The 15,702-nt window shown below is 37.8% G+C and overlaps 1 protein-coding gene across 4 annotated transcripts in view; it reads left to right on the top strand.

Annotated features, from left to right (window-relative positions):
• Ppargc1a (PPARG coactivator 1 alpha) overlaps positions 1 to 15,702 on the top strand; it is a 662,401-nt gene that overhangs the window by 617,555 nt on the left and 29,144 nt on the right. For all 4 annotated transcript variants that reach the window (XM_021162167.2, XM_029477626.1, XM_029477627.1 and 1 more), the window contains 5 exons: positions 368 to 562; positions 2,796 to 2,918; positions 3,780 to 3,984; positions 8,347 to 8,392; positions 8,502 to 8,575. In XM_021162167.2, coding sequence (XP_021017826.1) covers positions 368 to 562; positions 2,796 to 2,918; positions 3,780 to 3,984; positions 8,347 to 8,392; positions 8,502 to 8,575 — 643 coding nt within the window. The remainder of the gene's footprint in view (positions 1 to 367; positions 563 to 2,795; positions 2,919 to 3,779; positions 3,985 to 8,346; positions 8,393 to 8,501; positions 8,576 to 15,702) is intronic.

The raw sequence follows: 15,702 nt of genomic DNA, 5'->3' as shown, positions 1-15,702 counted from the left end.
TGTATATGAAGATTAGATGATGCTTAAAATTCTCTCAGGGCTTGAGATTTCCTGAGTTAGAAACAGAAGGCATAAGGATATAAAAATGGCTATAATACAACAGTATTAAGAATTGACCTAGCAGATTGTCAAACCAGACAGTTCCAAGATCAGTAGATGTATTTGCTAATCATATGATTCAGACTAAACATGAGTTAAGAGTTTGAGAAAGACACATCCTTTGTGCTCCGCTGTGGGAACTGAAGATTTCTCATACAGTTTCTTCACCAGCCTGGACATATTCAGCCTCTGATGATCAATCATGGTGTCTACTTCCTCATGTCAACCCACTCATGTCTTCTGTATTTTTTTTTTAATGCTTCTGCAGAAGATAGATGAAGAGAATGAGGCAAACTTGCTAGCGGTCCTCACAGAGACATTGGACAGTCTCCCCGTGGATGAAGACGGATTGCCCTCATTTGATGCACTGACAGATGGAGCCGTGACCACTGACAACGAGGCCAGCCCTTCCTCCATGCCTGACGGCACCCCTCCCCCTCAGGAGGCAGAAGAGCCGTCTCTAGTAAGAACCCTTCCTACTACTTAACAGTGGTCAGAGTTGCCTTTGGCTGCCCAGTGCATAACTATGGCATAGGAACAGTTTGGATTCTTAGTTCAGACCAAAAGGGGAAAAACCCACAACCCTTCCTAGATTTGCCCATTCTGTAATCCTCTATTAAAAGTGTTAATAGTACATCTTATATGATGAAATGAAAATTATTTATAAAAGCAATTTTTTACCTTTCCTGTAGATGTGATTCTATGTCTTAGAATTATTAAAGCTCGTGGGGAAAGCTTACAGTACAGGTCTAGGAAAAAAAAAGACTAAATATTCACCTGTGATTTTTAAAACATTATATCAAAATGATTCACTATTTTTTGAATTTAAGGTTTAAGATGGACATGTCATTGAATTTTTCTTTTTATGCTTTTTAAATTAAAATAGAATTTTATTAATTTCCTCATTTCTATCATTCCTTAAGCCATTCCTAGCATGTCCCTCTTAAGCTCCCCATGCTCCACATTCTTGAATTAATAGCCTCTTTTTGAAATTATTAGAATTACGTGTGTGTGTGTGTGTGTGTGTGTATGTACACGTGTATGTACAAGTATGTAACTACAATCTGCCATGTCTGGTTTATTTGGTGTTTGTTTATATGGTTTCAGTGTATACAGAACTTTTTAGTGGTTACAGGTTACACACTGTTCTTTTTGTTTGTTTGTTTGTTGTTTGTTTTTTGTTTTTTGTTATGGAGAGGCTATGATTTATTAGGCAATCCAGCATGGTGAAATATTTAGTTTTTTTTTCTTTCCATGTTTTTGCTGTTAACAGATTGTATACTAATGTTTACCTGTCTTTGCCTATGATTCTAAAAACAGAATTGCAAAGTCAGGCACTATGCTGGAGCTTAAACCTTTCAATCAGCATTTTTTATGAAGATGGGACAATAATAGCTCTTCTGCAGCCCAAGTAACTGAAATCTGTGGTAGGCAATGGGGAGTAAATTTGTTGGCCATGAGACGTGACTTTTATTTTCAACAAAATGCTTGACCAGAATTTTATTAGTTCCGAGTACAGTTTGTCTCCTCATCTATGATAGCCATTCATGGTCATTTGCCATAAGTCTCATGGAAGAGCAATGCTGTGTAAATTATTGAACGCTATTATTCTAACTTTAATAAAACACTCTGGCATGCTATTTGGAGGTTGATTCTCTCAAATTGTTAAGTCTGGAGGAACTTGACATGGGCAAATCTCCATATGATTTGCTTGTTTCACTTTTGTAGTCTAAGATGTCTGCTCTTGAGGGAAAACGTTACGCGTGTAAATTTCCCCTCAATCGCCATGCCTTCCATGTGTCACTGTCTCTGTAGTCTAGTATACTAATTCCTGAATGAGGATTCGCATCTATACTGTTTGCTCAATTGAGAAGTGTTGTTCAGTTAAAGGCATCCTACATGTCAGAGCAGGGTGGCTCTTGAGAGTGAACCACACCAATGAAGAAACTGGGTTGATAAAACAGTAAGTGGTAAAACCAGGCACTGTAACACATATCTATCATCCAGGCACTTAGGAGGCTGAGGGAGAAGTATGCCCAGTTGGAGTCTTCTTAGGGCTGCATACTGGGCCCTGACTCCAAAAGCAAAGACACTAACCAACAGAACCAACAAATACTTGGCTGGTGTCACAGCTCATATCTGGGCTGTTGAACAGCATTCTATTGACAAATCCTTTCTTTCCCTTCTTGCTCCAGTGATAGGCACTGCCCTAATCCACATGTTATTTTAATTCCATACATTTAATATGTTTAATTATGAAACATGATGAAGAAGATGTTCTCATTGATTACCATGTAAGCTTGAAGGGCCTAGAGAGGGAGGGTTTGTTCCTAACCTCTGCCCCTTCAAAGCATTGGTGGGCCAGCCAGCCTGATATTGCTTGCAAATCTCTTTAGGAATGGTTGTGTCATTATTCTATGTAAAAAATCATTTAAAAATTAAGGGTGTCAATGTCAAGTTTCAAATAAGAGAAAAGAAAATGTTTTCCTAGGTAGTTCTGTAATCTTAAATCCTTTTTTTTTAATTAGGTATTTTCTTATTCTTTTAAACGAAAATATTTCCTTTATCATTCTGGGGTAAAGTGTGGTATAGTTAAAAAGAAATATAATTCATTTCTATTCAAGTTTTAGTTACTTCTTCAAAGCTTAGAAGATGTGTAACTTTTCTTGCTTTCCCTTTTTCTGGTGTGTGTCTAGCTTAAGAAGCTCCTACTGGCACCAGCCAACACTCAGCTCAGCTACAATGAATGCAGCGGTCTTAGCACTCAGAACCATGCAAACCACACCCACAGGATCAGAACAAACCCTGCCATTGCTAAGGTACGCATGCAAGCATTTTTATTAGTGGGGAGGATAGGGGTGGGACTGGGGGAGTTGCACGGTTCTGTTTAACAGACCTAAAGTTTGTATGGATTAATTTAGCCGGGATTGGCAGCTGCCTCTAGCGGGGAAGCAGATACAAAGTGCGTCTCCAAACACTGTACTGGGGCTTAGGGAATCTAGGATGAGTTCCCCTTACTCATTGTTTTTCTGATTATCAGAACGAGTGGTTCCTCTCCCACTTGATTAATACACGCAGTGGTCTGCCCGACAACACAATTTACTGGCAGACTGGTAGCTGTGGTCTGTGGGCGACTTTAAGATGCAGGGTGGGTGTTTTGCCAGCTGTTTAACCTGAGAAAGACGGTTTCATATTCACTGTGAAAGATCCATCTCTGCCATTAATTGGAGAAAAGGCTGGCAATGACATAATTCAGTTAGCGGGCTGTATTAAACAATGTTTGTCTTGCCATTCGCTGTGAGCGAAAGCGAAGCGTTAAGGGGTACTTAAGAGAGTTGTGAATACTGGGCTTCAGCAGTCAGCGGTAAATTAAGGTTTAAAGTAGCTTTTTTCCCCCTTTCCTCACAGTAAAGGCGCTGTAGGGTCTTGTTAGTTACATGTTGCTGAGTAGGAACATCGGGATGTAGGAGAAATGAAATAAAAAGCTGCATAAATGACATTTAGGAATTTTAAATGTAATTTTCTCCCTTGTTCTGCAAACAATTATTCACAGCTCATAGATCCAGTACACTTAGACTGAGCACTTTGCCGAAAAAAATCTCATCTCTTCAGAAAACCTATATCCTTTCTGATAAGGTTCACTTCACTAATTTTAGCTTTCTTTATGCCTTGTTTTTAAGACCGAGAATTCATGGAGCAATAAAGCAAAGAGCATTTGTCAACAGCAAAAGCCACAAAGACGTCCCTGCTCAGAGCTTCTCAAGTATCTGACCACAAACGATGACCCTCCTCACACCAAACCCACAGAGAACAGGAACAGCAGCAGAGACAAATGCGCTTCCAAAAAGAAGTCCCATACACAACCACAGTCGCAACATGCTCAAGGTAGGCTGGTCCAAGAAGAGCGAGCAGCCAGCAGGGGCGCTGAACGCAGGGGTGAAGTTTCAACACAGGGACCCCGCACTTCATCCCAACTGTGTTTGTCTGAGGCAAGGGGAGAGACGGGGTGTGAAGGTCTTCCATGGACACAGAGTAATCATTGCATCCCGTTCAGCTGATCGGTAGCATGAGAAATGAGCTCTAAAGACACCTGGATTGTTAGCTGGGTGGAGTAGGGCTGCCGGGATCACAATACCTTTGAGGCTTATACACATCTGGATTACTGAGATCATTGACTGTTAAGTGCGATCCTTTGCCAATTCTTTGTGGGGCTCTTTGATTTTCCCTTTCTAGTCATGGAAAAAATGAGACACTGGACGTCTCCATCTACCCCGAGAAGCAGGAAATAGCATTATGTAGTCTCTCTGATTAAATGCATTCTCATTTTACTTTTTTTAAACTATTATTTTATTTACTTATTTAATTTTTTACTTAACTTTATGTGTATTGCTATGGGGGTGTCAGATCCCCTGGAACTGGAGTTATAGACAGTTGGGAGCTGACAATTGAACCTAGGAATTGAACGTGGATCCTCTGGAAGAGCAACCAGTGCTCTTAACCACTGAGCCATCTCTCCAGACCACCTGCTATGCTCACAGATTTGTTTTTTTTTTTTTTTTACTTTGCATATAAGAGTTTTGGAAATTTCTGATTTCCTCTGCCTTGTGTATTTAGAAAATATTACCTAGATTAAAGAAAACATCTGGGGTGATCTTTATTAGTCCCATATGTATCCAGGAGGCTGGTGCTTCCAAGGCACATTTGGTGATTTGGGGCAATTCTCTCTTGGCAGAGAAACACTTTTTTTCTCTCACCTCTTCCTCTTCCAAATGTTGAAATCCGGGAAGCATACAGTTTGATGAAAGTAATTGTTTCTTTAAAAAGATACCAGCTTCTGCTTACTACCTGGAATCATGTCCTAGAAGCAGACATATTCTGTAGTAGCTACAAACATGCCTCTCTTGTGTTTCCGGTTCTCTAAACAACAGCTTCAGGGTTTTAAGTAGACCCTGTCTTGTTTGAAGTGTGATCATTTCATACAGATATGCAGCTGCTGCTTAGGAGATGATGATGATATATTTTTTTGATGTTTAAAAACATTTATGCAGTTGAATAGTCATTGCAGGCTAAGGAACAGCAGCAACATGTCAATATTCCCATAGTTAATATAAAACCTAGCAAAGGTGACAGAATAATTGACAGCACATTTTCGCAGAATTACCGAACTATTCCGTGTCATAAGAAAGAATTTGAGAAGATTATTAGTTAAGACTTATTTCTTAGCTCTGGCCCTCCAGTCCTCAAATGTGAGTGGAAAAAGAAGGTAACAGTTTTATTCATATGCCCCCAAATGCCAAATATTATTATATAATTCTTAAAGTTTTAATGAGTTGAATAAATTTGTACTTTTAAATAAATTTTTTTTCCTTGGGGTTTGTACTTCCTCTGCCCTCCTACTTTAGAGTACTTTTAGGAATTTTCCTTTAATATTTTAAATTGGCTCTCCATTAGATTTTTGTGTTTGTTCTTTCCTTGTCAGATGTGTCAAATTTGCTGTTCATCTCTTCCTGTCACTTTGGAGAACTAAATGTCACTAAATGGACCAAATGCCCTTACAGCCTTGCCTGCCAGGATTAGCTGCCCATCACACTCTCCATCATTTGTGTGTTGGTTTTGTTTTAGTAGACAAATTGATGATGTTGGAGGCCCAGGAAAAGGAGCCCACTAAACTTGATCTAGTGAGTGACTGAGGTGGCCAAGGCTCCTCCTGACCAATTCACCAAGCTCCATTCATTCCCTGGAGCTGAACTGAGAGTTTTAGGCTCTTTGAAATCCCATGTTCAGGAATCTGGTCAATAAGCATGTAGTTTAAAGTTCTCTCTCTCTCTTCCTCTCCCTCTCCCTCTCCCTCTCCCTCTCCCTCGTATTCTTTTAGATTTTGAGATTTTCTTAAAGTTTACCGACTAGTAAATATTACTGTAAACTTTTACAAATGATGGCATTGAACAATTAAATAGGTTCCTGGGAGATGGAATCTCTGAGGGAGACAGGCAATATGCAGATTTTTTTTTTTTAAGTAAAAATTTGTGGTAAGTCCTAAAAGGCTCATCACAGGACAAAGCCTGCTGATTCAAATGAAAAAGAAATGCCATAGTTATTAGACGCCTGGGAGAAATGAAGCCTGGCATGCTATTAATAACCAATAGGTGCTTACTCTCCAAAATTAGTTAAGTTATTCAAAATTAGAAAGTAGAACTCACACGAACAGTCAGAGATCCTTTGATGAGAATGGTTAGGTGACTTTCTTTCCGGGTTCTAGGCATGTGTTCCTGATTGGGCTTTTGATCTACTCTTTGTTGTACTATGGCATCATGAACTTTTTAGTTCCTCATGCTAATTGCCTAGTTGATAGTGTGTGCTGAGTATCATCTATTCACTCAAAAATAGCATCTTCATGAAGCATGACGTGAGGGCCTTGCACCCTGTGGTCAGGCAGTGCTTGGAATAGCACCAGTGACATTCCCTGTAAATGAACTTAGTGGCCCTCATGAGATAACCTGTGTGTTCCAATCTTCATGTCAGGGTTCTAGTCTGAGGGTGGCCGCAGGACTGAACCCTTTGAGCACACTTTTCACTACCTACTTGCCTCTGCTGGCTTTGAGCATGCTTGTGGCCAGTTCTTCTCCTCTGTTGCTTTAGGCTTCCCTGTACCTAGCTATCTGGATTTTTGAAACATTTGTATAAGCATTTAACGTGTCTTTTCTACATCTCTATTTCTGCTTTTCAATGTGCATTTATTGTGTGATTTAAAAGTTCGTTGTTCCTTATTGGATGATATTTTCTATAGAGCCTGTGTAAATTATCCTGGCTATTAGAGAAATACCATAAAAGTGAATAAAATTTGTTAATAAATTCATTCTTTTTGAAAGGCTGATTAAATTAGGCATACTCAAAAATTAATGTACAATCAGCTCATCTATCTGTATATATGTAAAAGCCAATTAATCAATGTACCTAATTTGTAGAAGACAGCGTGAGCTTCATATTTCTGGATGCACATCGGATAGATGATATACTTACTACTCAATTGTTTAAAAACTAAGTCCTAGTCCACAAATTAAATATGTAAATACTATTTTTCCACATAAAGTACCTTATTCCAGACTAATTTGGACATAAATAATATTTTTACATTGCAAAGGGCCTTAATTACTAGGGATGATTAACTTAGTTTAAAGTGCATTAAATTTAATTCCTTTTGATAATAGGAGGAAGGAAATATCGGAGTACCTAAATCTGGCAAGAATCCATTTTATGGTCCTGTAGGCATCATTTAGCATCTTTGTGTCTGAGAGTATCCAACCGTAAAGTAAGAAACTATTGTAGAGACTCTTTGTTTCAAATCTATGATCTTCATTTCACATGGAACTAACTACCTCTTGACTTTCTGAAAGTAGTTAACAGAAAAAAAAAAGACAAAAGCTTACATGCATACATCTCCATAGATAAGCATATATATACATAATATATTTCTCATCATCTATATTCTTCCCACTCAAAGTAGAGGACTGACATGGAGGAGCAGTTAACCTATCAGAATGGGAAGTTTCTTAATCATGTATTTCTTGTTGAGAAAAGACATCAAAGGGAGTGAGATCAGGTGACACTTAAGGAGAGAATGGAAGAGTGAGCTTTAGAGAAATATCCATTGATCTTTTAACTGACAACTAGGATGTTTTCTATTGTCTATCAGATTTGGGATGCAAACTCCATTTAAGCCATCTGGGTCAATGGCGACAATTTGTCATCATCGCTCAACTAATTTTCAGTGAATAGGATGGTTATTACTTGGGCCTTAGTCATCTCATAGAAATTTCCTATTCTCAGAGCTAGATATAAAACTATAAGTTTTAGGAGTAAAATCAACTGAATATTCATAACGATCTGTCACCTTGTAGTTAGTCTGCTGTTTCCTTGTCTAAACAAACCGTGTACTGATTCCAAATTAAAAACAGAAAACAATATTTCTCTTTGATGGTATGATGCAAATTTTGTGTCCTTAACGAGATGGTGCATTTGTTGGGAAATTCTGTGTTTGTATATGTTCTCTAATGCTATTGCACTGATTCAAATGTTGTTTGGAGTTTGTTTTAGCATAACGGACTGTAGTCTGACTTTTAGCCAACAACCTGGGGTTTCCTTAGTTTATTCTTCCAGTTGCCTGGTTGTTTCTTACTTAAACATAGCAGAAAGTCGATCTGAAAAGGACTCAATATTTTATAATTAGTTTCTTCTTCTTTCCTTTAGCCAAACCAACAACCTTATCTCTTCCTCTGACCCCAGAGTCACCAAAGTAAGTATTAAGAAATGCAAGCATTTTCAGAAAGGGAAGGGGGTTCTAATACATTTGGCTACAGCAACTCCATTTCAGTTTGTTTTTATAAATGTGCCATATCTTCCAGTGACCCCAAGGGTTCCCCATTTGAGAACAAGACTATTGAGCGAACCTTAAGTGTGGAACTCTCTGGAACTGCAGGTAAGCTTTTCTTTCAGTCAGATTTTCTCTCTGTGAAATACATATTCAATACTGGGCTATGTTTTAGGAGGGATCAACTGAATGAAGGTACAAGTGGAACTGGATAAGAAGATATCTGCCAAGTGTCTTCAGTTGCTTACTTCAAAAACAAAAACAAAAGAAACCTTGAATTGAAAAATGTTTTAAAGAGATAGCATTGACTATCAGAAGGAGCCCAGACCTTCTCATGCACGTGTTTGTGATGGATTCTCAAAGAGCTCTACTTTAGGTTAAGACAGCCAGACATTAGTAGGATGAGAACTGAACTTTTTTCCAGTTTCTTATTATTTAAATCAACAATATCTTTTATAAATTCTTTAAGAATTTTATACAATGTGTTTTGAACTTAATTTACATCTTTAATTTCCCACCCAGTAAGTGTGCTTGACATCTAAATGCTTTCAGTGGAGCCGACAGTGACCGCATGAGGATAGGGGTAGGTTTTGTTTTGTTTGTTTTGTTTTCAATTTTGAGATGAGAAAATAAGAGTTAGTGATATTAAATAATGTGTAAAAGGGAACCAAGGTGGAAAACAGAGGCAATGCTTGGATTCAGATTTATTATCAGTACTTTGTGTGTATTTTCTCACTGTTTTCCACATTTAGCAGCATAATGCTATCGTATCTATCGTATCTATCTATCTATCTATCTATCTATCTATCTATCTATCTATCTATCTATCTATCTATCTATGTCTATGTATCTATCTATGTATCTCTGTGTCTATGTATCTATTATCTTTCTATCTATCTATCTATCTATCTATCTATCTATCTATCTATCTATTATCTATCTATCTATGTATCTATGTATCTATCATCTATTTATCTATCTATAGTATTTTTATCTTTCAAGCTAAGGAGAAAATTGAAAATATGGCTTTTCAGCAAGCCACAGTGTTCTTGTATATTTTCCAGCAACAGCCCTTGTCTTCATCCTTTGAGAGTTTTGAACTTCTCTGTCTAGTCCTTGTGTCACATGGAGACAAAGGAGCTAAGACAAACTCTTAGACTAACTTAAGGTTCCTATACACACTTCTGTGTTGATTGCAAATGGTGCTTTAGGTTGAGGGTCTTAACATCCACCACAGAGTGAATCTTAGGATGTCTAATCCAGAGAGTTCTTGGCTCTGGCCATTGCTGATAAGGATAAAGGAAGAGTAAGTTACACAGGATGCTTTCAACCAGAACTGTGGTGCCTACATGTACCACAGTCATTGTTGCTAAGTTTAATTTCATACTTTGAGTTGGCTAAGTTACCTTCTTATCAAAGGTCTACTGCATGATTGCAGGGTTTGGTCAAGTAGCAGAGTAGTTCATTTCATGGCATATAATTAGTATATGTATGCAGATTGCACATACACACATACACACACATTCATGTATGCATTCACTTGTAAGCATATACATAAGTTTGGGTTTTTTTATAGCATTTTTTTTTTTTTACTTTTTAAAATTACTTTTATATGTGTTTGAGTGTGGATTTGTGCACATGAATGCAGGTGCCCAAGGTGTACAGAAGAGAGCAATAGATGCTCTTGGAACAGGAGTCACAGGTGGTTGTGCGCTACCAGAATTGGGTATTGGGAATGAATCTCAGGTCTTCTGGAGGTACAGGGCATGCCCATAGCTGATGGACCATCTCTCTAGCTATTATCTTGATCTCTTAAATTAGTTATAGCTTACATATATTAATAGCAAAATCATTTACATGCACATATCTGTATGAGAGACTTTCCTATTTTATGAGCGGAGACAAATAATCAGTGAGCTTGTTTGAAAAGTTGACACACAGTTCTTGATTCACAACTTACCTTTGCATGACACATGTAAATATCTATTCAAATATCACAGTTTTGTTAGGAGACAGAAGGCATGGCATTGAATTTCAGTGTGATAACCAGAAATCTGTTAATCTTTTCTTGCTTAAATCATAGTAGTGGTATCATAAAGTCCTCTGCTTCATACTTCATGGTTTTTTGAGGGATGATAATCTGAATGAAAACTTATTTTTCAGGATTTTTTGTGATATTGTGAGTGCTTTGCAATAATACACGCACACATTTGATAGTTTCTCTTCTAGAAACTTAAATTGGTGTCTTTTAACAGGAACAAATTTTCATATTCATATATATTCATGTATATAAAAATTTATCACCTTACCTAGTGCCAGTCACTGGGCCAACAGACAGTCGCAGGTTTGAGAAGACCCACAACCGTTCACCTTAGTAAAATTCCTGCTGAAAGGGATGCATTAATTGTAAGTGTGCAGAACTCATGGAGTTAGTCTCTGTTTCTGAAAGGGGTAATAGAACTTCCCTAGTTATGTACCAATGCCTGACTTTCCATTAGAGAAATATTTATTATGATTAAAAATAATGTCATCTAGTTAGAAATGTCACAGATATAAGCCAACTGAGAAATTCTTCATAGTTCTAAAATGAAAATCTCTATAGCTTTGTTTTCTACAGATATAAGCATGTGTTTGTGATCCTTATGTATGGCAGTGAATCCTTATATAATTTTAAAACCTAAGTTTTCACCTAAGATAATCTGGTTTTTGTAATGCCTCAAAGTCTATTATCAGTAATGTATAATATTCATTTGAGTAGGTAAATAGAAATTTTTGTTCAAATGTGTAATTTTATATATTTAGGTTGTTCTATAATATGACTATTTTGAAATAGCGGTGTGGGGAAATCTTTATTTTTAAATTTCATTTCTCAAAATAGATTTTTAATAGGAGTTAATGCCAAAAGTAAGCACTTAAATATCTTAGGAAATTCTGATACACGCATTGCTACATTGATTTGCAAAATGATATTTCTATTTATAGCCCCACTAGTGCCAAGGGAACATCCACGCATCATTACATCCAGGTCGATATTGAATGTCTTCATGCAAAGATGTCTTTCTAATTTATAAATATGAACACATCACACAACTTGTGTTCATTCTATTAAAGGTATTATAAAACACTTTTGTTTTCTTCTTTTATTTATTTTTGTGGATTTGTTTTAGATTTTATTTATTTTTGTATTTTTATTTGATGGATGTTTTGTTTACATGTATGCCTGTACACTATATTCAATGCAGTGCCTGTACAGGCCAGAGAGAGTATTGAATCCCTGGGACTGGAGTTAGAAGCAATTATGAACCACTATGTGGAGTGCTAGGAACAGAGCCTGAGTCCCCTGGAAGAGCACCCAGTGCCCTTAACCACTGAGTCATCTCTCTAATATCTATCTATTTGTTTATTTGTTTATTTATTTATTTATTTTGTGGTGTTTGCAAAGAAAGAAAGTCCTTGAACTTACTAGGCAAGCAGTGTACACAGCAGCTGCACTCCACAACCCTGGGGAATTTTTAGTTTTAAATAATTTACTTACAAGTTTGAGATTTTAGTACTCTACTGTATGGAAAGGCAGGTGGAAATTATTTTATGAAATCTAGACATGCTTAGCATTTTATATAATATATTTATTTCTGTCAGGGAATACCCTTTCATATTATTAATTAAAATCCTTCATACTTTGTCTCACTGAAAGAATATTTGGTACAGTGGAAACCAATTTACCAGGATTGTTTTTCTCTCTGATCATTGGCAATACGTGAAGTCTTGGCAAGAATACAATCAGTTTGAGGCACAGAAATAATCCCATGTCTAGTGCTCAGGACAGGGTTTGGCCATAGGAAGCATTAAGTAAGTGTTCTGAAGTTTGAGATATCTTCTAATAGCTGGTTGAGAAAAAGAATGTTCATTGGTAAGTGGCACAAAAGGAAAACAGCTGATCTATATAGGATATTTTGGCATCTTTAAGAAAGATGTGTCACAAGGGTGTTGTTAGTTTGCTAAGCAAGGTGTCAGCGACTATGTAGGGAAGGTGAGGTGAAGCAAGATTGTGTTACACAATAGAGAGAATTGGGATGAGGAGATGAGGAGATGCATGGAAGAGCTAAAAGGTGTGGAGTATAAAGTCTCATATTTAGTATAAAGGAGGAGACTTGGTAGGAGGAAGGATTATGTAGCAACATCCACTATTCGATGTATGGACAGAATTCTATTCAGTGAGAAATGCCCACTTAGTAATCTTCACTAGAATATACTGCTTAAAGGCATCAGGAACCACAGAGAAGGCAAGGAGTTATTAATGAACTCCTGTGAGGCCTCTTTCCAGTTTAAGGAAGTGTTTGCCTAGAAGATTTAGCTCTCTAAAGGCTGTTAAAGGTGGGAAGGGGTATCACAGAAGTGCCATTACTCTTGTGAACAGCATAGGTGATCCATGGAAAGGAGACTGGGCTTTGAGTAGGCTCAGTTGCCTTGGCCAATCTTAAGGAAGGGAAATATTTACACTGCAGTTTGGAACAGGGTGGAGAGAGAGAAGCAAGACGTCAGTCAAAGGCGTGGTCAGATGGCAATGCAAGTTTAGCATTGATGAAACCAATAAGAGACTAAAGAAGAAGCTCACACCTCTTCCTTCCTACCTCACGATTGCCAGGACCGTTTTGTGTCCTTGGTCATTCTTCAGTTTTCAGGTTACACTCCTAACTACACAATGAGATTACTTTTCTACTCCAAGGAACAAATTACAAGTAGAAATACAGTATTTATAGTATTTAACCATTTGTGTCCTACAAAAATAATGGCAACTGCATGCAATTCAACTTGAGTTTAAACACTTTATAAACAGCAGAAATATAAATAAAGGTACACTATTAGGATAAAAAAAAAGGCAGCATATCTTGGTGATGTTATATAAAACCTGGCTTTGATGTTAGACAAATTCAAGTTCAAGTCAGCGACTGAGTCTCTGTGAGTGTTAACTGAGACTGAGTATGACAGCCGGCATCTTGTATAAGCATTCGGTTCATGTTAGCCTCTAGAAAGGCCACCTCTCCTTGCTTCTCAAGTTTTCTTTTTTTTTTTAATTTTATTTTAAAATCAAATAACTCTTTTATTAATTATTACTATTTTTATTAGAAATTTTCTTTAATTTCAAATGTTATCCTCTTTCCTGATTTCCCCTCTGAAAATCCCCTCTCTCCTCCCGCCTTCCCCTGTTCAACAACCCACCCACTCCTGCTTCCTGGCCCTGGCATTCCCCTACACTGGGGTTGAGAGCCTTCGCAGGACCAAGGGCCTCTCCTCCCATTGATGACCAACTAGACAAATACAGATGTGGATGCTCACATCCATCCATTGAACTGAGCACAGGGTCCCCAGTGAAGGAGCTAGAGAAAGTACCCAAGTAGCTGAAGGGGTTTGCAGCCCCATAGAAGAAAAACAATATGTATTAACCAGTACCCCCCAGAGCTCCCAGAAACTAAATCACCAACCAACGAGTACACGAGGAGGGACCCATGGCTTCAGCTGCATATGTAGCTTCTCAAGTTTTCAAGTCTTGACAGTCTCTAGCATTGCTGATCTCTCTGCTGTGGCCACTTTGGTAACTTCACATGTGATATTTCTTGTTTTGCTCTGTGCTGCCAACTCAGCCACTCCTACTCTAGCAAACATTGGATAAATACTGCTTTTGGTACAGGTGTAGGATTTAGAAAATGGAGGCATAAACACCAGAACTAACTTTCAGATTCTGTCAACAGCTACTTCTGCTGCCACCAATCCTGGTGCTTCTTCACTGGCAGTTGAAGCATAGTATCTGTCTGACTCTCTGCCCATTCCATTATCTAGGAAACAGCTATATGTTGACAGCAGCTTCCTGATGAACCCTGAGTTCAAAGCAGCTCTGTCTGTGGACTTCTTTTCTGAATTTTAAAGGTAGTAGTTAGCTTCTGTTATGGTAAATAGTTTTCTTTCCCCTTGCCAAGTGCCATTGATTGGTATTGGCTGCCAGAAGCACTGTGTTGGGAAAGATTCTAAGGCCAAGTTTGTACTCAGTGGGAATGTCATGATCAATTAGTGATGTCTGCCACAGATGCAGCAGGGGGTGGATGGAGTAGAAACATCATCCATACAGTTGATTGGTTGATCTTTGATCTACATGCTTATTCTGTTTGGTTGAGACAGAGAAGGTAATGAAACTGCTGGGTGCACCCTCCTAGTGTCTTCTTTTACTTTACTCTAAAATTTTTTTTACTGAATTTCCCCAGACATTTAAGTGGAAATGTAAAGACTCAACAGAATTCTAAGACCTCCAGAATAATGTGGCTGCCCCATCTGTAGCATCTTTGGGAAGCAGGAGGGATGAGATAGGGAATTTGTTTTATTAGGTATTGCCAGCTGCTCTGACTTCCTTGTGATTGTCCTAAGCTAGCTAGTTGTGGCTGATAAGAAAAACTCTTCTCTTTTACAGGTGTAAAAACTAATTTGATTTTCAAAATAGCTGTTGTTAGTAGAGCAAGATGAGAGAAAGGAGAATGTTCTTGTGGCAGAAGGCATTTAAATCTATTGCATATGGAGATTTTTTTTTCAGACACTATCAACAGGATTTTATGTCTGAAATGGAAATGGAAAGGCAATGTCAGCCTAACAAGGTGATGGTTTGAAACTCAAGACATGAAGGAACTTTGTTAGGGACCAAAATAACTGGCCCCCAATTATATGTATATGCATACATATTTTGGTTATCACTATAAACATGGTGAAAGCAATAGAGCTGTTTTATAACTGATAAAAAGATGAATAGAACAAAATAACCAGCTGTCTTTTTACTCTTAGACCACTGGGTTCTGCCCATATTTTCTTCCATTCACATATATTTGGTTACCTTGTTTGAAATGGGGTAGACATGCGGTTAATTTGGTTTGTTATTATATTATTTGTTTGAGGATTTCATAAATAAGTGCAATGTATTTGCATCATTTCCACCCCAACTCCTCCCAAAACCACCCATCTCAAATTCATTTACTCTTTTTCTATAATTGTTTTTGTCATATATTACACACACACAAAGACACATACACACACAGGCACACACAGGCACACACACATTGAGAGTTGCCCTAATTTAGGGTTGACTACTTAGGGTTCAGGTCTCATCCCTGAAAAATGAAGAAGAAGAAGAAGAAGAAGAAGAAGAAGAAGAAGAAGAAGAAGGAGGAGGAGGAGGAGGAGGAGGAGGAGGAGGA

The sequence above is a fragment of the Mus caroli genome, chromosome 5 (assembly GCF_900094665.2).
Source record: "Mus caroli chromosome 5, CAROLI_EIJ_v1.1, whole genome shotgun sequence".
Taxonomy (NCBI): Eukaryota; Metazoa; Chordata; class Mammalia; order Rodentia; family Muridae; genus Mus; species Mus caroli.
The sequence above is the reverse complement of the archived record's forward strand: the minus strand, read 5'-3'. Positions and strand labels throughout refer to the sequence as shown.